This window comes from Salvelinus fontinalis, chromosome 21, assembly GCF_029448725.1.
Source record: "Salvelinus fontinalis isolate EN_2023a chromosome 21, ASM2944872v1, whole genome shotgun sequence".
Classification (NCBI taxonomy): Eukaryota; Metazoa; Chordata; class Actinopteri; order Salmoniformes; family Salmonidae; genus Salvelinus; species Salvelinus fontinalis.
In genome coordinates, this window is record NC_074685.1 from 12,904,171 (window position 1) to 12,928,402 (window position 24,232).

Below are 24,232 nucleotides of genomic sequence, written 5' to 3' on the forward strand. Positions count from 1 at the left end.
TGGCTTCCGGGGGTGTAGCTGCGGCACCATAGCAGAGTGCCAGCGCCTCAGGCTTGACCTTCTTGGATACCGGTCGGTGCTGCAGAAGCAAAGAAGCCCGGGCCTTACGGGAACCCCTACCGGAAGTCCTGGTACTCTGCAGGGCTGGCGGAGAGGTCCGGGGCAAGGTATTGGGATTCTCAAGCGCTCAGAAAGACATCCTGGGGCAGGCAGAGCTGACTTCAGGCAATGAGCGTGGCAGGATGGGCTCCAGCCCACGATGGCAACGGTAGCCCAGTCAATGGAGGGATTGTATCACTGGAGCCAAGAGAATCCCAATACCACGGGAACCTGTGGAGATTCAACTAGCAGGAATTGGATCGTCTCACTGTGGTTCCCTGACACTCGTAGGTTGATGGGGGTGGTATGGTGGGTGACCCGGGCCTAGAGAGCCCCCAAAACATGCATGAGAGCATCAGCTGTTCCGGACGACTGCATGATCACCCGATGTGAGTAAGACCAACATGTTTCAAGCAGACCACCGTAGTCCCTGTGCCCAAGAACACTAAGGTAACCTGCCTAAATGACTACCAACCCATAGCACTCACGTCTGTAGCCATGAAGTGTTTTGAAAGGCTGGCCATGGCTCCTATCAACACCATTATCCTGGAAACCCTCGACCCACTCCAATTTGCATACCGCCCCAACAGATCCATGGATGAGGCAATCTCTATTGTTCTCAACCCTGCTCTTTCCCACCTGAACAAAAGGAACAACAATGTGAGAACGCTATTCATTGACTACAGCTCAGCGTTCAACACCATAGTACCCTCAAATCTCATCACGAAGGTAAGGACCCTGGGACTAAACAACTCCCTCTGCAACTGGATCCTGGACTTCCTGACGGGCCAACCCCAGGTGGTAAGGGTAGGTAACAACACTTCCGCCACGCTGATCCTCAACACGGGGCCCCTCAGGGGTGCGTGCTCCCCTCCTGTACTCCCTGTGCACTCATGACTGCATGGCCAGGCAAGACTCCAACACCATCATCAAGTTTGCCAATGACACAACAGTGGTAGGCCTGATCACCAACAACGATGAGACAGCCTATAGGGAGGAGGTCAGAGGGCCAGGACTAGAATCTCTCCTCAACGTGATCAAGACAAAGGAGATGATTGTGGACTACAGGAAAAGGAGGACCGAGCACGCCCCCATTCTCATCGACGGGGCTGTAGTGGAACAGGTTGAGAGCTTCAAGTTCCTTGGTGTCCACATCACCAACAAATTATCATGGTCCAAACACACAAAGACAGTCGTGAAGAGGACACAACAACGCCTATTCCCCCTCAGGAGACAGAAATGATTCGACATGGGTCCTCAGATCGTCAAAAGGTTCTACAGCTGCACCATCAAGAGCATCCTGACTGGTTGCATCACTGCCTGGTATGGCAACTGCGTACGGCCCAGTACATCACCGGGGCCAAGCTTCCTGCCATCCAGGACCTCTATACCAATTGTCTAAGACTCCAGCCACCCTAGTCGTAGATTATTCTTTCTGATACCGCACGGCAAACGGTAACGGAGCGCCAAGTCTACTGTAGGTCCAAAAGGCTTCTAAACAGCTTCTACCCCCAAGCCATAAGACTCCTGAACAGCTAATCAAAGGGCTACCCACACCCCTCTTTTACACTGCTGCTACTCTCTGTTTATTATCTATGCATAGTCACTTTAACTCTACCTACATGTACATATTACCTCAATTACCTCAACTAACCGGTGCCCCCGCACATTGACTCTACCGGTACCCCTTGTATATAGCCTTGCTATTGTTATTTTACTGCTGCTGTTTAATTATTTGTTACTTTTATTTTCTATTTTTTACTTAACACTTATTTTTCTTAACACTTCTTAAAGCATTGTTGGTTAAGGGCTTGTAAAGTAAGCATTTCACTGTAAGGTCCACACCTGTTGTATTCGGCGCATGTGACAAATAAAATTAGATTTGATTTGAAATGTATGAATTAAAAATCTGAGAACGGTAAACAATCATTTCTGATGAAAAAAAGACAACTGTAAAAGGTGTGTGGATATAGTGTTTTGGTACTCAACTCTTTATATCTAAGCATCAACATCAGCTTGAGACCTCTATTATTCCTTAGACAAACATTGAATGTCATTTCCCCAATGAAAACCCAATAAAAGAACAAGGCAAGACAAAAAGTGAATTCATTAAAGAACTCGCTTTACTGTCTCATGGCACTCCATACACATCCATTTGTACATTCAACCAGATGCCCATTCTTTTCAATGCACATTCAATAACGGAGTAAACAATAAAGTAATACAGTCATTTGGAACTGTAACTAGGAAAATGCAGTAACTTGGAACTATGAAGCAGTAACTTGGAACTGTGAAACAGTAACTTGGAACTGTGAAACAGTAACTTGGAAAGGTGTGGCAGTAGCTTCCCACTAGGCATGCACTGCTTGAATCAACATTGTTTCCATATAATTTTAATGAAATTACATTGAACCAATGTGGAATAGACATTGAATTGACTTCTGTGCCCAGTGTGTATTTGGTATTTTATTAGGATCCCCATTTTAGCTATTGCAAAAACAGCAGCTACTCTTCCTGGGGTCAACACAAAACATGAAACATGACATAATACAGAACATTAATAGACAAGAACAGCTCATCAGTCAGTTATGTCAGTGCAGTACATGTTGAGTGACCTTCTCTATAAGCATGCTGAAAGTCTGTAGTTCATTTATTTACAGTGAAATAGCATTGTACTAGGTCAAACACAAAGACTTTGGAACTGTGTTGCAGTAACTTGGAACTGTGTTGCAGTAACTTGGAACTGTGTTGCAGTAACTTGGAAATGGGTTGCAGTAACTTGGAAATGGGTTGCAGTAACTTGGAAATGGGTTGCAGTAACTTGGAAATGGGTTGCAGTAACTTGGAACTGTGAAGCAAAGAAACACAGAGGTGGAGGATAAAATAGATGTTATGATTATGGACAATTCAGCAGTCATAGCTCCTATCTAGGTCCAGGACCAGACCAGGAAAAACTATGGGCTGTAGTCAAATCCTGTGATCAGGAAAAACTCTTGGCCTCATCGGTAGCCCATCGACAGGTGTGGTAGACCTGGTGTCTCTGCGTCATCATCCCCCATCATGTGATGCCATGGTGGCCAATGCTAGATAAACGAACACAGTGAACCACCACACTGGAAACGTTCCTTAGAATGGCACATGCCTGCTCTTCAGTTCAACCTCTAAGACTGGATCAAGCTGGTTTCAGCTAAAAGGTCATTATATCCCAGACATGTCCTACTAAAATAGCTCTCAGTGGAATAAAATAGGTGCAGTGATGTATTGTTTTACAGGGTCAGCCATTGTAGTACAGCACCCCTGGAGCCAATCAGGGTTAAGTATAATTAGGAATAAGGCCCGAGGGGGTGTGGTATTGGGCCAATATACCACGGCTAAGGGCTGTTCTTATGCACAACGCAACGTGGAGTGCCTGGATACAGCCCTTAGCCGTGGTATACTGGCAATATACCACAAACACCTGAGGTGCCTTATTTCTATTAGTAACTGGTTACCAACGTAATTAGAGTAGTAAAAATAACACAGCTGTCAGCCAATCAGCATTCAGAGCTCAAACCACCCAGTTTATAACAAGAAATAGAGAATGAAAAAGACAGAAACAAGCAACAACTTGTGTATACACAAACAACACAATGAACTGGTTAAAAGGTTCAATGTTTACTAATTAAAACCTTAATCTTCAGAGAGTAGAGTCCCCTGGACTATCAAGAGGGAGGCAATTGACTTCAACATTGCATAGCAAACATACAGTACTGCAGGAGGATGTGCTTGCTAGAGCACAACAATGACTTCATTTCAGAGTACACACTTTCAGAGTACATACTGTCTTACGGTCGAGAGACACAAACTGCTATGGTAGCATTGATGGCGATATAGTCTTGAGGATTTCCCTTGTATGAAAAGCATCTCTTGCAGTATCCTCTACCGCTGATCTCACAGACTGAGATCGGTCACAGATTGAAGCGGTCACAGATAGATCCAGAACACCACAACTACCACGAGGAGGCCACCGCCGCGAGGACCTGCACGGCCATGGACACGCAGGGCACTTGGGCGATGACATAGGCCAGGGAGCGTGTGGGCGCCCGCAGGACACACAGGTAGGCCACTGTATGAAGCACGCGGAACAGGAAGAAGACCAGGAAGTGAGCGCGGGCCACAGCAAGCGACGGGCCAATCAGGGAGTACACAGCCCCCAGGAACAGGAAAGGGAAGATATTCTCCATGTCGTTACGGTGAGCCCTGAAACACAAGAGAGAATATTACATTTCATGTTTTAGATGTATATATTTTTTTTTACATTAATTGATTGGATATAGTCATATTTATTATCATGGATGTATGGATTTTACATTAATAACTAAGCTGTTCACACTGACTCAACAAGAATAACTTGAATACACACAACAGCTCCCCACACATCTGTTTTGAATCAGAAGGTCATTCCTGGAGCTTACGGTATCGTCGTCTGACTCAGCCGTCTGCCACTGACCCAAGCAGTGCAAAAACTCACTTCCGCTGTGATTACTCCACACACATGCAACTTTCTCCATTAGCCAACATAAGGGAGGGGTTTAGCCTACTGCGTAACAGAAGGAAATGCCTTCATGGCCAAAGGGAGTACAAACACACAGCTTTGCTAAGCGTGGAAACCCTCCATTACAAGTCTGTGCGTAGATGCTTATTCGGGTTTCTTTCTTTAAGTGAATCACTTCCTCTCTTCTGACTATCACTTAAGAGAAAATTCCTCTCAAGGATTCCAGTCTCTGTCTCTAAATAGACCTATAGAATGTCGCAATGTATGCATGGGCTTTACCAGCAGCTGTCTGAGTCAATCGTAAAACCCAAACCATGGATGATCAATCATCCTTAAAAAGGCCAAAACAGTTGTAGTGACTCAATAGTATGAATTTTCTTCAGAAGCCATTTAGACATTCCAATGAAATCAGATGTGCTGAGAAAAAGGGAGAGGATGGCTGTATGTAATCTCTGACAAGTGCAGCATGTTATTCATCTTGCTTTGTTGAATTCAAGTACCACTCCAACCAATCAACATCAAGAACTGAAAACTCCCATGGTGTAATCTAAATAGAATAGACCCTTGAGTGTTTGATTATTTTGGCAGAGTTGTTAGGAGTTTAAGATTGATAGGAGTACAGACTGAGACCAGAGAGGAAAAGGTGAAGCAAGAGGGTTTACTCCGCCCAAAATCTGTCCACGTTAAACAGATCAATATTTATACTAAGCTATATGGAATTTTTTTAAGAAGGTCATACCAAGGATCATTTAGCTATTTGATTTTGAATTTTAAGACCCAATCAAAAAAATATTTAAAAAGATAATTTGATGCAAAAAAAATTGGGCCTTACTGCTATTAGCCCATAAAAATGCATTGAATAACAGATTCACTACATGGAACAACAGACACTCCCCCAAAAATATCAAAAGGAAGTTTGTTCTGAAGTGTCTGTCCGATATCTGAGATATAATAAAGATCGGGAAAGATGTATTTTATGTATTTAACTCCATATTCTTGCCATTAAACAGTCTCCATATATAATGCCATTCATTTGGGGGACCTTCAGACGAGTCTTGTGAGGGCTGTGGATGTTGCTCAGAGTCACATTAGTGTGTATGTAGCCCAAACGGTTCGGACGCTACAGACAGAAGATGGCAGATCGGCTGTACCGACTTCAGACGAGTCTCCTGAGACTTGTGGAGGTCGTAGAGCAAAACGGAGAACATAATTGAGAGTCTCATCTTTCCATAGAGGGGTCATAATGGTTTGTAAGCAAAACCATTCGGACACTACAGATGATTTTGTGAGAAGATCGATTTTCGGAATGTCTCATGGTCTGACAAGCAGCGCTCTACCTCTGTTACCTTTCACCACAGATGTGGAAATTATATCTCTAGCTTAAACTGGCGAATTGTTGAGCATTTTTTGATGAGGCTAATTATATTTCAGCGGGGGCATGGAGATCAGGGGGATTTAATGCTGTTCTTGGAGAATCTTAATTGGACCTAATTGATACCAGTCACAGAGCATTCCATTGTATTGCGCTTCAGTGCATGAATGCCTGCTCAGCTCATCACATTTTACATCATCAATGAGTCGGGTCAGAAAGGGCCTCATGTGAGGGGAGAAAAGAGGGGAAAGTTTTCAGTGTTCACTAGAAAAATAGTTTTTTTCTGCTGTCATGGATCATTTCCTGTCTAGTTAAAACAACACAGACACTGAACCATATCCCAGCCCCAGGATGGATAACAAACGTCTGTGAAATAAAAATGAAAGAGCCACAAATGATCTCTAAAGAGTTCAACCAGCTCCAGGTAAAATTCTCCATTTACATGTTTGGTTGTCACATGGAATGTGGGGTTCGTGGTTACTATCAACATTGCCACTGCCAGTATACAATAAATCCCACGCTCTTTGTGATGGTGCTATAAAGAGCTCCCTTCGTTGCCTCTCTCTCACACACAAACAGCACACACACACATATTTACTCAAAATGTCATGTTATTCTCAAGGCATTAAAATGCTGAATTTTGTTAGCAATATAGTTTGATTAAAGAAAAGCTATTGCTAAGACTGTTTTCTATATTGCTTAATTTCCTGTTACAAGAGGAATACCTTACTTGCAAACACTGTGACAACCAACCACATACTGTGTGTGACATCCAACCCAGGATGGAGCTGGTTGTCGTTGGATGTCACAAGTGGACAGAGTGTGTTTGATGGCTTATAACTCCATGTTGGAATAAGACATGAGGATAAAAAGAGTCCCCACAAGTATTGAAAGTGACTGGTGCTGAGAATTACTGCATTGTCAGAACTAGAAGCACAAGCATTACGCTACACTCGCATTAACATCTGCTAACCATGTGTATGTGACAAATACAATTTGATTTGATTTGAATTACACCAAAAAAGTGTGACAACCAACCCGGTCTCCACTACTGTTGAACATTTTATTGCTACCACCAATGTCACTAGGCTAGGGCTAGGCTACAATACAATCTGAGAAACAGTAATCGCTCTTCTCACCTTCGGCACCGTTCTACGTCCGGATCCTCTCTGTAGTACTGGACGCCGCCGTGTCTCTGCGCATCCTCTGGGTTAGCGAAAGCCTTCCCAGGAGAGAGAGATAATTCACAAATACCCTGACCAACGTTTATACAGCGCCATACTTTACTTTTGTAAATAAGATGTATTCAAACCATAGATCAAATTCCGAACTAGCCTAATAAACTGTTAACTGCGAAGTATCTTACCTTTTTACGAAGCCTGACTTGTCCAGTGATGATTGCTATGATGTACATCTTGATGACCAGGAGAACACTATAGAAAACAAAACAGGAAAAAGCCTCGTTCTCCAACATGATTGTTTGGTATGATCTTCCAATTCCCAGGTGAAGTACTGCTGTGTTATCGACGTCTGCGGTTGGAGAATTGCTCGTGCTCACACGGAGCCTAACTGGAAAGTATGGAGCGGGTTGTAGCCCCAGGACTCAACACTTTCACTGACGCACATTTTGGAGGGGCTGGTCTGGTGCCTCTCTCTCGCTCTCTCGTTCTCGCTCCCTCTAGCCACGTTTATACACCTTGTGGGTGTGATCTGATCAATGTGGTCCAATCACTATCTGATCAATGTTTGTAACATCTACACATTCTATTAAAATGTGTATTTTACCTGCCCACCGTCTCCACATTGCAATATGTTTGACTGATATTATAAAACAATGATATGAATTCATTTATTTTAAGACAATTACTGATGCCATAAGTCAATGCTATTACCTGTCAGTGATTATTTAGGCCTGAATTATGATTTTTTTTTAAATGGTTTGACCATCCAGATCTGTTTACACATGATTGATATCCAGATATTAATGGGCCCTAACTACCTCCGAGGTGGTCAAGTGGATCATGCGTCTTTTAATTGTCGACACGTGTCTAAAAATGTGGGCATCAAGATCAGGACAAAGGACGCATGTCAGTACCAGCTATACATATTTTTACTGAAGTACTTTACACCACTGCTCCTAACCATGCGTTACATCAGGATCAAACACACACGCTTTGGTTTGCGGAGTCTGCAGGATGTTTGAACAGGGCTTTTCGCATGGAATTTTCTGAATGCTTGCGTTCAGGATGTTTGAAATGCTGCAGGTTGTGTGGAGCGTGTGCAAAAGGAGGTGTGCGCGCCGAGCTTCAAAGAGAGTCTGAGGAATGAGAGCTGCGCTCCTCTCTCCTGGAGAAAAACTTTCCCATCGATTTATTTTAGCTCTATCATTGCAGTCAATTAAATCGTTACTCAGATATCAGAGTTTAAAACATGACCACATCACTGCTGCTGATTTTCATTATTTCCTTCCAGTGGCTACACGTCATTCAGTGTTTTGAGCCCCACCTTTGTAGTTGCCTTTTCTGCATGTTATTTTTACATTAATATGTGTCACATATCAGTTTGCAAACAATAGAAAAATCATTGAGTTATTAAAGCCTCATACAAACCTGGTCTCTTTTTGCTTTCTTGAGTAAAGCAGCTCCAAAATGCTGGTGTTTCTGCCTGGCTCAGTGCTTTCTGTGGTGGTGGGGCAGTCAGCGGAAAATAGGGACGTAGGGGTTGGTAATGTTCTCTAGTTACGCCGTGATTGGCTCAGTCTTCTGTCACTAATGGGGACACTACGTCACTACGTCACGGCCAAATCTAAGGGTAGAGCTCGAAAATTCAAGCAAAGTAATACTAAGTGTATGTTGTGTAGCAAGCTGTTAGTATCCCATGTGCCTCACCCTAATAATTTGGTCCCTTTCCCCCTCATAACTAACCTACTGTTCTGATTTGGTGGTGAACATGTAGATTTTAGCCTGTTTTAGCTAAATGTAATCATCAAATATTTTAAGAGCTTTCATTGTCTGCTTATATGCCCCTTTTATTTATCCTATGGTTCTGACTTGGTGTACAGGGAGAATACTGTAAGAATGGCCTGTGTTCTGAATTCTGTCGCTGTACATTTCAAAAGTGCTGAACAAATAGTTATATTGACTACGTCTGTCCTAGCTCGCTCATTAATGTCTTAATGTAAATTATCTGCTCGTCGTTCCCTTATGCCATAGTTTGTACATCTCAATTGTCAGTAGAAACCACATTTGTTTAAGCAAGTCAGCCATATCAGCTATGTTTTTTTAAAGGCAGTAAATGAGGCTGAATTAACTGTTTCGCTGCCAGACAAGGCTCGGATGTGTAACGGCAGCCTTCCTCCTCTTCGTCTGAAGAGGACGAAGCGTAGGTCGTGTTCAACATGTTTAATAAAAGACTATAACGTGAACACTACACAAATACAAAATAACAAACGTTGCAAAACCGAAACAGTCCTATCTGGTGCAATGAACACAAAGACAGAAGACAACCACCCACAAACCCCAACACAAAACAAGCTACCTAAATATGGTTCCCAATCAGAGACAATGACTAACACCTGCCTCTGATTGAGAACCATATCAGGCCATACATAGAAACGGACAAACTAGACACACAACATAGAATGCCCACCCAGCTCACGTCCTGACCAACACTAAAACAAGGAAAACACAAAAGAACTATGGTCAGAACGTGAAAGGATGATAGCCAGGTGTAGCAGTGGTAAGGTGTTGGGACTCTGCTGTTGGGATTCTGCTGTTGGGACAGCTTTATGTAGGCCCTAACAGTTTGTGGGCACCGTTTGTCACCGTTATAGTGCAATTAATGTATTGTTAAGTGTTGTGGCTTTGCTGGCATGCATCTAAAAATCTATATTTTTAGCTTGCCCCAAGATTTACATGCTAAAATGCCACTGTTTCCTTCTAATGAGGGACGGATTTAGAATTGAATAGCACTGGATAGCTAGGCCTACTGTCGCCAGGATAGGCACCTGGGATAAGGACTAAGGGGTGTTTCGGCAGCCCTTTAAAAAGGCAGCGGTGAAACATGGGGGCTGCCTGATCTATATTGAATTCAATAAATGTGAAAGACTAATCAAGAACAAACTAGTCTTTGATAGGCTAAATGAGCTAAATGGGCCCAGTCAAATCAGGATGATGAGGACCAGAAAAGGTGATTCTAGGCGCACAGAGAGTTTAAAAGGGCAATCTGCAATTGTTACATCCAGTTTTGGACTTATTGATATGCATATTGATTCTTTGAAGAATATAACTTATAAATGCCTCATGAGCTTAGTTCAACTGTCCTACCCCATCAGAGCCCAAAATATAAGCTTGTTTTACTCCCATGTTTGTAAACAATGAAAATGTTAACAAAGACTATATAGCTTCAAAACATAGTTAAATAATTTTGATATCATGGATGGTCAGTCTTTGCATCCATAGCTCTGTCTATGTGTTTGAAAGTGGTTACATTTTTCCAGGCCCATCCCTCAACTGTTTACGAAAACACAGGTGGGTTGACCACTTTGTTATTGTTTCAATTAAAGACTTGAGCTATGTTTTGAGGCTATATACATTGTCTGTTTACACTGACATTGTTTACAAACACTGGAGTAAAACAATCTGGGTACGACAGTTGAAGTAAGCACATGATGGGGTGCTGGTATGGTACAGCAGTACTGGGCTGGTGTGGCTGTGCCTTCACAGTCCACCACTGGGCTTATCTCTGCTGGACATAACTTTTGTTAGTAGCGAATGAGGGAGGAGAAACAGCAGGAGCGGGACTTGAACCAGCAACTTCATGGTGCTATGGAGCGCTGTGCCAGAAAATCTGTCTAGCATGGGCTAAAGTGGCCCCCGAAAACCCTGGGTTGACAATAAGAGAGAGGTCTCTATATCCTTCTCAGAGACCCTGACAGAAATATACAAAATACACATCACAACACTAACACAGCAGTGTGTACAATCATCACAATGCAGACATCCAAATGATGTCAGTGTTAATAGACTGGTTTTCTACCAGAGATGTCGAACTTGTCAACACTAAAGCTCTCTAATTGACTTTGGCAGAATAACTTGTTGCATTTCATGGTGACTGTTTCTCCTGCCATAAAGGGCCCTAAAGTCCTTCACTATTAAAATAGAAAGACTCAGAACACCATCATTATGTAGTGTAACCATGAGAAGTAGTGTACCTAAGCTGAGATCTGGTGTTTGGAGGGTGTTTGAATGTAAACCCAATGGAAGTGTTCTGATACACTGAATGGATTTCAAAACAGAATGGAAGTACTCAGAAACACCCCAAGTGGTTCTTCATTCTGAATCATTCTGTTTTTAAGAGAGGTTTATGAAGACACTTTTCTATGTTTCAGTGCATGTAAAAGACAGCATCAAAATACAAAAACAATGTATAATAATGGCCTGTCTCTCTCATCCAATAAAAGCATACATAGCATACATTTTGATTGATGCTGATTTTCAGTAGATATTTTTATTAACATTTTAAAAAAAACACTGGATGTTTTTTTTCCTAGGGTAGACTTTGGCACTTATTACAGGCTACAGTTACCAGGCCCATTGTGACATCATAAATAATGTACAACTGTTCAATCCAAATGTTTAGGGCTATGTAAGATAGCAGATGTAACGAGTTAACATTTATTTTTTATTTTGTTTAATTATTTTTTATTTAACCAGGTAGGCAAGTTGAGAACAAGTTCTCATTTACAATTGCAACCTGGCCAAGATAAAGCAAAACAGTTCGACACATATAACAACACAGAGTTACACATGGAGTAAAACAAACATACAGTCAATAATACAGTAGAAAAATAAGTCTATATACAATGTGAGCAAATGAGGTGAGATAAGGGAAGTAAAGACAATAAATAGGCCATGGTGGCGAAGTAAATACAATATAGCAATTAAAACACTGGAATGGTAGATTTGACAGTAGATGAGTGTGCAAAGTAGAAATACTGGGGTGCAAAGGAGCAAAATAAATAAATACAGTAGGGGAAGCGGTAGTTGTTTGGGCTATTTATAGATGGGCTATGTACATATATATATATATATGTTTAAATGCATTTTTGTACAACTGACTAGGTATCCCCCTTTCCCTTTGACACTGAAGAAGGAAACAGAAAAGGAATTCATTCAATAAGAACAAAGCTAATAGAATAAATCAAACATCCATTTTGTTTAATTGATTCGCTTTCAAATAAAATAACATTTTATGCGTCGAATACAAGTGCGAACTTTACTTTGAAATGCGTACTTGAATTCAACAATGCAGAGTTAAAAAGTAAAAAAAGTAAAATGTTTTTTAATAAAGGAAATATTAACAAATATAAAATAAAAATAAAGAGGCTACAGTATCTTCGGGAAAACACTTGACTTTTTTTCTTCCAAATTGGGTTGTTATAGCCTGAATTTAAAATTGATGCAATTTAGATATTCACTGGCCTACACATTATAACCCATAATGTCAAAATTGAATAATGTTTGTTTTTAAAATTAGCAAATTAATAACATCAATTAATTAATTAGCAACCTGAAATGTCTTTAGTCTAAGTATTCAACCTTTTTGTTATGGCAAGCCTAAATAAGTTCAGGAGTAAAAATGTGCTTAAGTCACATAAGTTATAATAACAATTATTCACTCTGTGTCCAATAATAGAGTTTAACATGATTTGTACCCCATACATGCAATTATCTGTAAGGTTCCTCAGTCCAGCAGTTAATTTCAAACACAGGTGGTGCTGAATTTTTTTGCAGTGCTACAGACGGGTTGCCACCCTACAGATGGCTATATCAGTCTGTAATACAGGACTTGTAAAGGCCCAGTGCACTACTTTTGTGATATATATTTTTAAAAGATTTCTATTATGGGATTTTTCAGGGGGTGATGCAGCACCCTCAGTACCCCTACTTCCCACAGCTATGATTGTATATACAAGGAGTACCAGTACCGAGTCTATGTGCAGGGGTACGAGGCGGTAGTCATTTAGACTGGTTACTGTGGCGCTCTTGGGCACAGGGACTATGGTGGTATGCTTGGAACATGTAGGTATTACAGACTGGGTCAGGGAGAGGTTGAAAATGTCAGTGAAGACACTTTCCAGCTGGTCAGCGCATGCTCTGAGTATGCGTCCTGGTAATCCGTCTGGCCCTGCGGCCTTGTTAATATTGTCCTGTTTAAAGGTCTTACATCGGCTATGGAGAGTGTGATCACACAATTGTCCGGAACAGCTGATGCTCTCACGCATGGTTCAGTGTTGCTTGCCTCCTAAGCGAGCATAGAAGGCATTTAGCTCGTCTGGTAGGCTTGCGTCACTGGGCAGCTCTTGGCTGGGTTTCCCTTAATATTATAGCATTTGATGATAACCAAATTATGCACTCATGTACTATCATTATTGCTTGCTATATGTCTGTCTCCCTGCAAAAAAAACATGCATACATACTACGTTACCCACCGGCTGGCCAATCCTAACCAAATCAAGACAAGAATCACAGACTAATGCCAACTGAACTGTCAATCATATCATCTAACTCAACTGTACTGTGATTCAATCCATCTGAGCAACCTTTCATGGCATCATCTGAATATTAAGACACAGTTTAAATTTATTAGCATAACGGATGACTGGTAGATCACATTGAGCCCTGGGCTGAAGTTTGTAGAAGTGCTACTGCTAACATTAGCAGTCATTGCCTGTATTTATTTTTCATGAATGTGAAATATAAATGCAATATTTCTGTTGATTTTGAAGAATATTAATGATAAATAACTTAGATCTTTCAACTCAGTATACACATGTGAAAGACCTGTTTAGTCATTTGATAATTTGAAATTAAGCTTCTAAATCCTGTCTTTAAAAGTAATTTTGTACTCATTATCTTGCACGAAATGATTAATTTGTGTTTTCACAAAACTATATTTTCTTGTCCTTTGTTTGAGAATACTGTACATTTGACCTTTTGGAATGACCAATGAGGAGTTTATAAACATACAAGAACATGGACTATACAATAAGGGGGGGGGGGGGCTTTCATTTACAGTATTTGGAAACTCCAAAAGTAGGGAACTAATTCTGCACAAGACAGGATTCAAAACACCATCAAAGTGTTAAGTAGCTTTAGAGAGAGGAAACAACACCAAAAGAGAACGGATCCAATTCTGCGCTACACAGGACTCCAAACACCATAAGTGTTTTCAATCTTTTCCAGGTTAGTGCTTCCAGTCTCTGGCAAGGTGCTGCACAACTCCTGACTCTGTGGTGTTACAACACACCATGTCGTGTTTCAGAACACCTCAGGATGAATTTTTTAGTACACCTTAAATCTGTCCCAATACCCTCACAACCATGTTTCAATACTCTAGCAACGTTAAGGTTTCCTCTGCTTTAAGGTGGTGGCAGCTCAGTTGCCACTAGTTTTGTTACAAAGCACTTCATTTTAACAGTATTATTTGAACTGTTCTAAGATCAGTTTTCACAATTGTAGTAATCTTTTCCACAACCTGACTGAGAACAACACTGATTTGGTGTCAGTTCCTGTGGGCCAAGTCAAACCACTGGTATGGTTTTAAGTGACTTACAGTTCAGTTAGGGAGTGCATGCATTTTTTGGTAAGTATTTTTGATCATTTTGATCCCTGCAGGAATTGAACCCATAACCTTGGTCTTGCTATCACCAAGCTCTTACCAACTGAGCCACACCATACAGACATTAGTGGTCAAGGCACAACTACTGGATTATGTTCATGGTGTTACTGTTGGCTTCATCATTCTTTTATGAGAACAAAATGTTCCTATCCATGAAAGGAGAGTTGTTTTTCTTTTTTTATCTGGCTCTGAATCTCTAGCCTTGTTATTAGTAGTTTAACCAGGCTACAGGACAGAGTTATGTGCGTAGCTGCACAGCGTCTGTACACATCTTTGCCAAAATAGGGGCTGGTGTTGTATAATACACAAAAGCTTTTCCCCTCACCCACATTTTAACAGACCAACGTCAAGGCATTCCTAAGCAGTGTGTTCAGACTGACACACTGGAAGAGCCTTAATAGAAAATCTTAGACAGGACTGTGTAAGTAAGCTGTAATAAGACACTGACAGCATTTCAATGTTAGATTTATTGTAGACTGATTAGGGCCCAGAGTGTTTCACTTGAACTGACCTGGAAAAAGTCCAGGTGCTAGTTATAGGCAGGGTTGGGAAGGTAACTTTCTAATGTAATCCACGAGTTACTAGTTACCTGTCAATGTTCTGCTGGTAACGTAACTGATTACAGTTCTTTGTAATTGATTACATGTTTCTCTACAACCCTGGTTATAGGCTATATTTTCCTGGTCTCAGGTCCGTAGTCAGAAAAACTCCTGTCTGTATTGACACGGTGAATGTGAGTCTTGACAATAAGGCCACATCATTGTGAGATGTTTTGAGAGTTCTGAGAAAGGCTTTCTTATTCCCCCTATAGAAAAAAATACATAAACAAACAAAATAATTCAGATGAGAAATAAATACTGTAGAATGAATACAATGTTGATCAATAATGGACATTTTAATCACTCACATACACACAGAGAATTAGCCAACGTATTTATGTTGGGTTTACGTATTGTCCATTTTCTTCGCAGATTACACAAATTCGTCTTTTGCTTTTAACCCAACACCCCACATACATGCCTGAGGGGTTGGAAGCCAGGGTCAGCCACAGTGCAGTAACCATGGAGCAGATTTGGGGGTTAAGTGCTTTGCTCAAGGGCACATTTGAACTAGCAAACGTCTGGTTTCTGGCCCGTCTCTCTAACCCCTAGGCTACCTGCCGCCCAAGTGTCACTCATCCGTCTCTTGCCAGTCCATGGTGAAGGAGCTGCCGGTGGTGCTGTTGTGACTGTTGTTGTCATCGCAGCAGTCCTCTGCATCGGAGAAGGAGGACATGTAGTGGAGGCTGGTGACTCTGTGGTAGCCCCCCTGGAGTGCCTTGGGGAGGGCAGTCTGTTCCATGGCCCTGCGGCTGGTTCTCCTCACCGACACGCTCCACATGTCAATCAACTGGGAACACATGGCACAGCCCATGGTGGCTTTATGGAGAGAGACAAACACAGTGGACTTGACACACAAACGGTGGACTTGACACACAGTGGAGCATCACACACACACACACACACACACACACGAACACACACACACACGTTATGTCACTCATTCACACAGACAGACACAGGTAACCATTAGATAAGTGATGTCACTCACACTTATTCACAGACAGACATGACAGAGTCACTGACACGCACACTTCTTGCACAGTGGCATAATCTGACTCAGGCCTCCAGTGAGAGAGCGAGCGGGGACTCAGGCCTCCAGTGAGAGAGCGAGCGTGGACTCAGGCCTCCAGTGAGAGAGCGAGCGTGGACTCAGGCCTCCAGTGAGAGAGCGAGCGTGGACTCAGGCCTCCAGTGAGAGAGCGAGCGAGGACTCAGGCCTCCAGTGAGAGAGCGAGTGTGGACTCAGGCCTCCAGTGAGAGAGCGAGCGTGGACTCAGGCCTCCAGTGAGAGAGCGAGCGTGGACTCAGGCCTCCAGTGAGAGAGCGAGCGTGGACTCAGGCCTCCAGTGAGAGAGCGAGCGTGGACTCAGGCCTCCAGTGAGAGAGCGAGCGTGGACTCAGGCCTCCAGTGAGAGAGCGAGCGTGGACTCAGGCCTCCAGTGAGAGAGCGAGCGTGGACTCAGGCCTCCAGTGAGAGAGCGAGCGTGGACTCAGGCCTCCAGTGAGAGAGCGAGCGTGGACTCAGGCCTCCAGTGAGAAAGCGAGCGTGGACTCAGGCCTCCAGTGAGAGAGCGAGCATGGACTCAGGCCTCCAGTGAGAGAGCGAGCGGGGACTCAGGCCTCCAGTGAGAGAGCGAGCGTGGACTCAGGCCTCCAGTGAGAGAGCGAGCGTGTGTCTTCCCTCGGGAATGTGTTAATGCCAGCACTCCTATATGAACCCTTTGACGAGAGAGAAAGACGTGTAGCTACAAAAAGAGAACAAACAGAGGGCATAAAAGAAGAGAAAGTTTGTTGTATGTCGACTGCAGCGGACAGCTGCCTCACATCCAACTCTGCCCCTAGGGCAGCTCTGAAGTCACCGCCAGTTGAGGAGTCAAAGGGTTAAGGATGAGCTCCCAGAACTTTCTCTTCTCTCTCTTTTAGTACAGATCAGACGAGGACAGGCAGCCACACAATGTCAATATTTACATCAGCTCCATCTGTTCCAAGATAGACTGTGATGAGAAGCCTAGCTCAGCCCCTAGACAGAGGACAATATATAGGGTAGCTTATGCTTCAGTGATTCTTAATTCTGCACTAGAGATATCAGATATTAATCTGATCTAGAAAGTCCTTCTCTAGTGACAGTAAGGAGGGGAAGTGTTGGACACTGCTACTACTCGCTGTTTATTATCTATGCATAGTCACTTCACCCCTACCTACATGTACAAATTACCTCAACTAACCTGTACCCCTGCACACTGAATTGGTGCCAGTACCCCCTGTATATAGCCTTGTTATTGTTATTTTGTGTTACTTTTTACATTAGTTAATTTGATAAACTTTTTACATTAGTTTATTTGATAAATATTTTCTTAACTCTTCTTGAACTGCACTGTTGATTAAGGGCTTGTAAGTAAGCATTTCACGGTAAGGTCTACACTTGTTGTATTCGGCGCATGTGACAAATAAATGGGTTATCGGCAGTATGGTTTACTATGGCTCTGACAAGTGTTCTATTTCCAAATGTGGTGCTGGTCAGTCTTTGGTCATGGAAGAGTTGATGTCGATGTGGGATCCTCAGGTCAGTGAAAGCTGAAGCTGGGGATGTATTTGAGCCTGAGAAAAAAAAGGAGAGAAAGAGAGGATAACGAGGGGTTAATGAGTCATCTCTGTCTCTCTCCCAATCTGTCCAGTTACTCACTGACGCTACAAGGCTATCTAATACAGACTGTGCTGTGGTAGACACACAGAGGAGTAGATGCAAACCAACAGTCTTTGTTTTTTTATTCTCTCTGTTATCCGTCTAATAAATCTTCCCTATTTCCTCATTTATACAGTCTCAGACACAGACATACCCACCCCGAGGTCAAACTGATCCATGCCAGTAATACTAATCAGAGAAGCCTACCCTTATTTCCACCATACATTGTTTTGCTATAGATATAGTTGTCATTGTAGATATGATATCCATTATGAACATTACCCTGAAACATACATTACCCTAAAGCCATGAGTTGCAGGACATCCTACTTTGTGTGACATACATTTTATCTTACATAAGAATATGAAAATACATGATTTGTATTTCCATGTCATCTATTAGAACTAATAATTAAACTAGTCAATGTAACCAGATAAGAGCATTGTGCTGTACTGGCAGTAGACATGAACCTGTCTAGATGACATCATGAGCAGCCTTTGTGCATCGTGCAAAGGCCATTAGCAAAGACCAAAGACATCCAAATTAGCCAATGATGTCAGTCGCTGGGGCGAGGACGGGACAGCCCCACCCCGTCCCATCACAGCTACGTGTACAGTAGCCAGCACAACATCCCTGTCATAAGCTCCATGTTCTTATTCAGTTATAGCACAGGCAAAGGCTTAAAGTCATGTACGTAATATTGCTATTTAATGAGGCTTGGTTTCCCCGGAAAGATGAAGTCAATATCTGGAAAGCTGAGACTCTGCCTTTACTGAGTGTCAGAAAATGAAGTAACATCTATTATAAACACACTGTAGGAAATATGCCTGTCTACAGTCAGATACACAGCACACCCAGATTGTGGTGGCAAAACACTGTCTGTACAGGAACATATCAGTCTTTAACTCTCAAATCAGACAGCTGCTGCTGAACAGTCACACATTGCAGTAGTCAGATGCTGCTGTCAGAGGCACACATGACAATGTTTTGAAACAGTGGAGCGATCCAGCAGCAGCAGTCTTGTTTGGGTGCGTCAGAGAGGGGGGGGTTGATAACACAAGACCTTTAAAAACAGAGGGATTGAGGGAGAGAAGGAGGGGGAGAGAGACAGAGAGGTACACATTACTTGTCTCACTCACCTTGTATGTTGCTTAACTGCTCCTGTCTGCAAAGGATGATCAGTGTGCTCTATCCTTTCACCTCCCCCTATCTCCTCTCCTCCTTCTGTTCCTTTCTCTCTGCCCTTAGTCCTCACTCTGTCTGGGTTAGCTTGATACAGTCAAAGCAGAGCCAGGCGTAGGGGACAAAGACTATGACATCACAGTCTCACACAGTGAGACGACACTGTTCTCTCTCCTTCACTCACACTGACAATACATGGGGGTCACCAAAGCAAGAAGAGGGTGTGTCCAATTACATGAATTTACCCAGCATGCAGTAGGGGGTCAGTGGCCCCTAAACATCCCTAAAAGATGAATCAATGGGAAGCGTCTGGTCTTCTAGATTACCTTTTGATCTGGCCACCATTCCAACATTAAAAATGATATTTTAATTCTGAGATTAAAAATCATAACTCTTCCCTTATAAGTGTTTGGAAAGATGGCACAGTGTGAGCAGAATCGTTATAAGCAGACACTAAACCACTAATCAGTGTATCCTACGGGGTGTGGCAGTGGGATAGGTAAGTAGTCATCAATACATCAAAGTGAGACATATTGATCATATTGTTGTGTCATGGTTCAGAATGAGAATATTTGTTAAATGGATTTCAGCAAGCAATAATTGTGTTGTTTTCTGGCCACGCCCCTGCCAGTGTAAACCAAACTCCTGGTTCTAATTCAACACTGTGCTGTGCCTTTGTGTGAAAACCAGTGTTCAAATATGATTACACACCAAGCACAAGATAGAGCAGGCTTTTAATCATATAATCATTTATAATTACATCTGTTTTCCAGACAATCCCAGACAATCATCTGAGTGTGGATCAACCACGGAAGTCAAAGAGCATCAAAAGATCCCCATCACTATGATACACTCTCTCTCGTCATTGAAAAACAGCAGTTGATTAACTCCTATTATTGTTTTGGGAAAAAGATATGAGGCGAGTCATTATCTATGCAATCAATCCCACCACAGCAACATCTTTATGTTCAACCATTTACCAGTGAAAATGAAACTTACACGCAAGTGTGCGTACACAACCCAACGTAGACACACAAATCAGGAATTCAGAAAAGAATCACAGACCGCGGGAATGTACCACAGGGACCCTCACTGTATAGTCAACTGTCATAACTAAGTTACAACGCTTCAGCAACCCATTGGCAGCCTATAATAATAATAAACTCTAAGGTGTCTGAGCACAGATACAGTCAGAAAGGTTTCCATTGCACTTCTCTGCAAAAACAAACACACTTGGAGGTCTCACTTCTTTACAGAATTGGCAAAAACAAAGGAATACCAAAAAATATATATATATAAAAAAAAGGGGGAAACATTTACTTCTCTTCTCTTTGGACACCGACATACCAATTACCAGCACAGAATCACTCAAAATTTCACATTTAGGTTCCAACACTGTCATTCAGCATCCATTACATAGCATTGCTACAGTAGACAGACACGCTTGAATGTATGTTAGTTAACCTTTAAATGGCTAGTTGGCATACTGAAGGAATCAGAACTCAGGTGAAGCTCATAATGACATGCCCGCTTGGATTACATCATCTCCCTCTTATACATTGTTTGAAAAAAAAGGTGCTATCTAGAACCCAAAAGGGTTCTTCATCTGTCCCCATAGGATAACCCTTTGAAGAACCCTTTTTGGTATCAGGAAGAACCCTTTTGGGTTCCACGTAGAAACTTTTTGGGCTCCATCTGGTTTCTACCTGGAACCAAAAAGGGTTCTCCTATGGGGACAGCCTCAGAACCCTTTTGGAACCGTTTTTACTAAGATGGTACACAACAACATCCTCCTGCCAACCAAAGAAAAGGAAAACAAGTTTGAACATCTGTGTTAGCGTGCAGTACTAACATGCACACTGCAGGTTAATGAACCTTTATGGTAAGAGGGATAAGGGTGAATATGATATTTCCCCAAGCAGAGAGACGAGTGCAGGCAGGTGCAGGCTGGTGACCTGGGGGAGTGTTGAATTCTGGGATATGGAGCGAAGTACGAGACATGATAGAGATTTGACAGATATAGCCCTTCGCATTCTTCCACACTGGTCACCTCTACCTTTATCCCTGTAGGGGGACTGGGGGTTGGACCCCCCTCTCTTTCCTCCCTACTAGCCTGATATCCTGACCTGGGGCTACTCTCCTGAGGGTCCCCTCCTCCCCTGTAGATCTGCTGCAGTTTCCTATTAGCCTGGTCCCAGAATCGTTTGTGCCATCTTGACAACTAGACCATAGAGAGTTTGTAAGACGGCACAAACAGATCTGGGACAAAGCTCATATCCTACACTTCAAAACCTTGTGAAATCACTCACTAAGGAATGGAGAGAGAGAATCCCCTCATCAGCTTGTTCATACTGTCTGTAAACATACACTATTAGGGGGTCTTGATGGGATTAGCTTTAATCTGTATGACTTAAATAAATCAATTGTAACGTCAATTGACTATGCGATGAGACGGCACGAGTCACGCCAATCGGAAAACACTGTAGTCCTCCTCGGAAACAAGCAGAACATTCAACTCTGAACATCCTTTTATTTCTTTACATTTAGTTTTTTTACATCAGTCCTTCTGTTGTCTCGTGAAAAGAAAAATGAGTGGCCCGACGTGTCGTCACTGAATGTCCTGTGTGGAGAAGAATGTACATGTTGACCCGAGTCGTCAAGCAGCAATTAACACTGACGATGTCACACTCCTCGGCATCATGGTCCCAAACACCACTACCTCCCTCCACTTCTCGTCTGAACACCTTTAACGATGACACACCTACTACACTAGTACAGCAGCTCTTTTGATTTAGACTTAACCAGCCAACCAACCATAGCTGCTAACAGCTTCAGAGACATGGTGTCACGCAATGTTATATTTTTCACTTAAAAATCTTATTAAGATTTATTCAATAAATAAGACCTTTTCACTACGATAGGATGATAATTGACAACTATGTCTTTCTGCACAGGTAATAGAATGAGACGCGTTGCAACGTTTTACAAAGTGCTCCTGACAAGGCTTCTCTTCACCTAGGTCCTTCTCTTCACCCAGGTTCTTCTCTTCACCCAGGTGCTTCTCTTCACCCAGGTGCTTCTCTTCACCCAGGTTCTTCTCTTCACCCAGGTGTAGGAGTCAGACAGACAGACGACCTAGAAGGGAGGGAAGGAAAAAAAATTGCTGATAAAAAAGGAAAATAAACCAAGGGCATATGGAAATTGACTTTGTGTATTCTGGTATGTAAAGTATTTTTTGTAGAATTTAGGGATGTAACAAATTGAAAAATGTAAATGTTTAAAATGCCATTTTTGGGGAGTTTCCTTTAAAACTACAAGAAAATGCCATAAAATTCCATGAGAAATCCTATGTGGTATGACTGTTAGGGGGCAATGAGAAATCCTATTGCGTGGTATGACTGTTAGGGGGCAATGAGAAATCCTATTGCGTGGTATGACTGTTAGGGGGCAATGAGAAATCCTATTGCGTGGTATGACTGTTAGGGGGCAATGAGAAATCCTATTGCGTGGTATGGCTGTTAGGGGGCAATGAGAAATCCTATTGCGTGGTATGACTGTTAGGGGGCAATGAGAAATCCTATTGCGTGGTATGACTGTTAGGGGGCAATGAGAAATCCTATTGCGTGGTATGACTGTTAGGGGGCAATGAGAAATCCTATTGCGTGGTATGACTGTTAGGGGGCAATGAGAAATCCTATTGCGTGGTATGACTGTTAGGGGGCAATGAGAAATCCTATTGCGTGGTATGACTGTTAGGGGGCAATGAGAAATCCTATTGCGTGGTATGACTGTTAGGGGGCAATGAGAAATCCTTTTGCGTGGTATGACTGTTAGGGGGCAATGAGAAATCCTATTGCGTGGTATGACTGTTAGGGGCAATGAGAAATCCTATTGCGTGGTATGACTGTTAGGGGGCAATGAAGTTCTACCGCAGTCATACAGTAGGCTTAATGCTTCCACATGCTTCTGTTTGGCTGACGCCTAGCTGAGCTCGGCTAGGCTAACCGAACGAGTGTGCTCGCATAGCCCCTTAAAAGACCTTTGCTTGTAAATTGGAAAGAAAAGCGTCAATAGTACTGTTTGTCCATCTTGAGACGCCGTAGCCAGTATACACTTCTTCAAAATAGTCAGAATTAATATAACTCAGAACGCTTTTCCTGAGGATATCTTAGTCTCGCAATTTTACATCTAACTAAGATGTTTGGTAAAGTATTTCTCCAGGCGAAAATGAACATGAAAACAAGTCATCTGTCATTGAATGACAACTTTTCTGAAGAATCCCTACTGTTGCCAAATCACAGATGAAGGGACATAGACTTCGGCTACCGACTTCGGCTTGCTTTAAGAAAAACATTTGTGTGCCCGAACTGAAAAAAAACTTTACCCAAGTCCAAAACGAACAAAAACGACAGATTAAATTGTCCCGAACACAACCGTGAATTCACATTGACTCAGTGTTCCTTCCATTTTTTATGTGCATTAGCAACTCACAACAAAAAATAAACATAGCCAAGTGATCCCAGTTCTTCTCCCTTCATTCTCTTTTCCCCTCGGTAGGTGTCTCTCAATTTCGATCTGACCGCTCTCTCTACACACACTCTTGCTGACTCTACTGCATGACTGCAGCGAGTTTACTAACACGTTAGTTATAGTAGCTATGTTGACTACGACGCTAATATGGTGACAAAGATGTAGGCTGTGTGTAGCGGTTATGATATGGTATGATATTGTTTGGCTTGGAAAGTTGATGTGCACTGATGTCCACAAGCAGAGGGAAAAGGTGAGGGGAGGTGATAGAAATAAGGCCACGCTCATTGAAATAGGCACCAACCGCCACTGGGTTACAACCCCACCTAAACATAGGCAGGTTCCAGACTGAAATATGAAACAAAAACAGGTAGGGGTGAAGTCAAACACAGGGAAAAAGAAAGCTGCATTTGGCACGTTATCTACTGGTTAAAAAGGGACACATTTTTGCATTCTAATGCTATTAACTGTATGTCTCAACTCCCAGTGATATTGATGAGGAAGACACACTTGCAGTTCTTCATTTAACAAATTACCTCGCAACTCAACCA

The 24,232-nt window shown here is 42.4% G+C and overlaps 2 protein-coding genes and 1 long non-coding RNA gene across 9 annotated transcripts in view; all 3 read right to left on the reverse strand.

Annotated features, from left to right (window-relative positions):
• Positions 1-2,061: 2,061 nt before the first annotated feature.
• On the reverse strand, positions 2,062-7,675 carry ptges (prostaglandin E synthase). Its single transcript, XM_055873914.1, has 3 exons — positions 7,372-7,675; positions 7,145-7,227; positions 2,062-4,338 (listed from the first exon to the last, which is right to left on the reverse strand). The coding sequence occupies exons 1-3, from the start codon at positions 7,477-7,479 to the stop codon at positions 4,089-4,091; spliced, it is 441 nt and encodes a 146-aa protein (XP_055729889.1). The 5' UTR covers positions 7,480-7,675; the 3' UTR covers positions 2,062-4,088.
• A 3,853-nt stretch (positions 7,676-11,528) lies between these two features.
• Positions 11,529-19,373, reverse strand: LOC129818204 (uncharacterized). Of its 2 annotated transcripts, none has more exons than XR_008753915.1 (3): positions 19,112-19,373; positions 16,278-17,887; positions 11,529-16,105 (listed from the first exon to the last, which is right to left on the reverse strand). It is a non-coding gene; the product is annotated as an uncharacterized LOC129818204 (long non-coding RNA). The 2 variants fall into 2 exon arrangements; XR_008753916.1 differs by having other exon boundaries at positions 11,529-15,492; positions 15,844-17,887.
• Positions 19,374-19,869: 496 nt separating this feature from the next.
• The window catches only part of usp20 (ubiquitin specific peptidase 20), a 33,485-nt gene continuing 29,122 nt past the window's right edge, over positions 19,870-24,232 (reverse strand). For all 6 annotated transcript variants that reach the window (XM_055873917.1, XM_055873916.1, XM_055873922.1 and 3 more), the window contains exon 25: positions 19,870-22,289. The gene's annotated coding sequence lies outside the window, so the exon portion shown is untranslated. The remainder of the gene's footprint in view (positions 22,290-24,232) is intronic.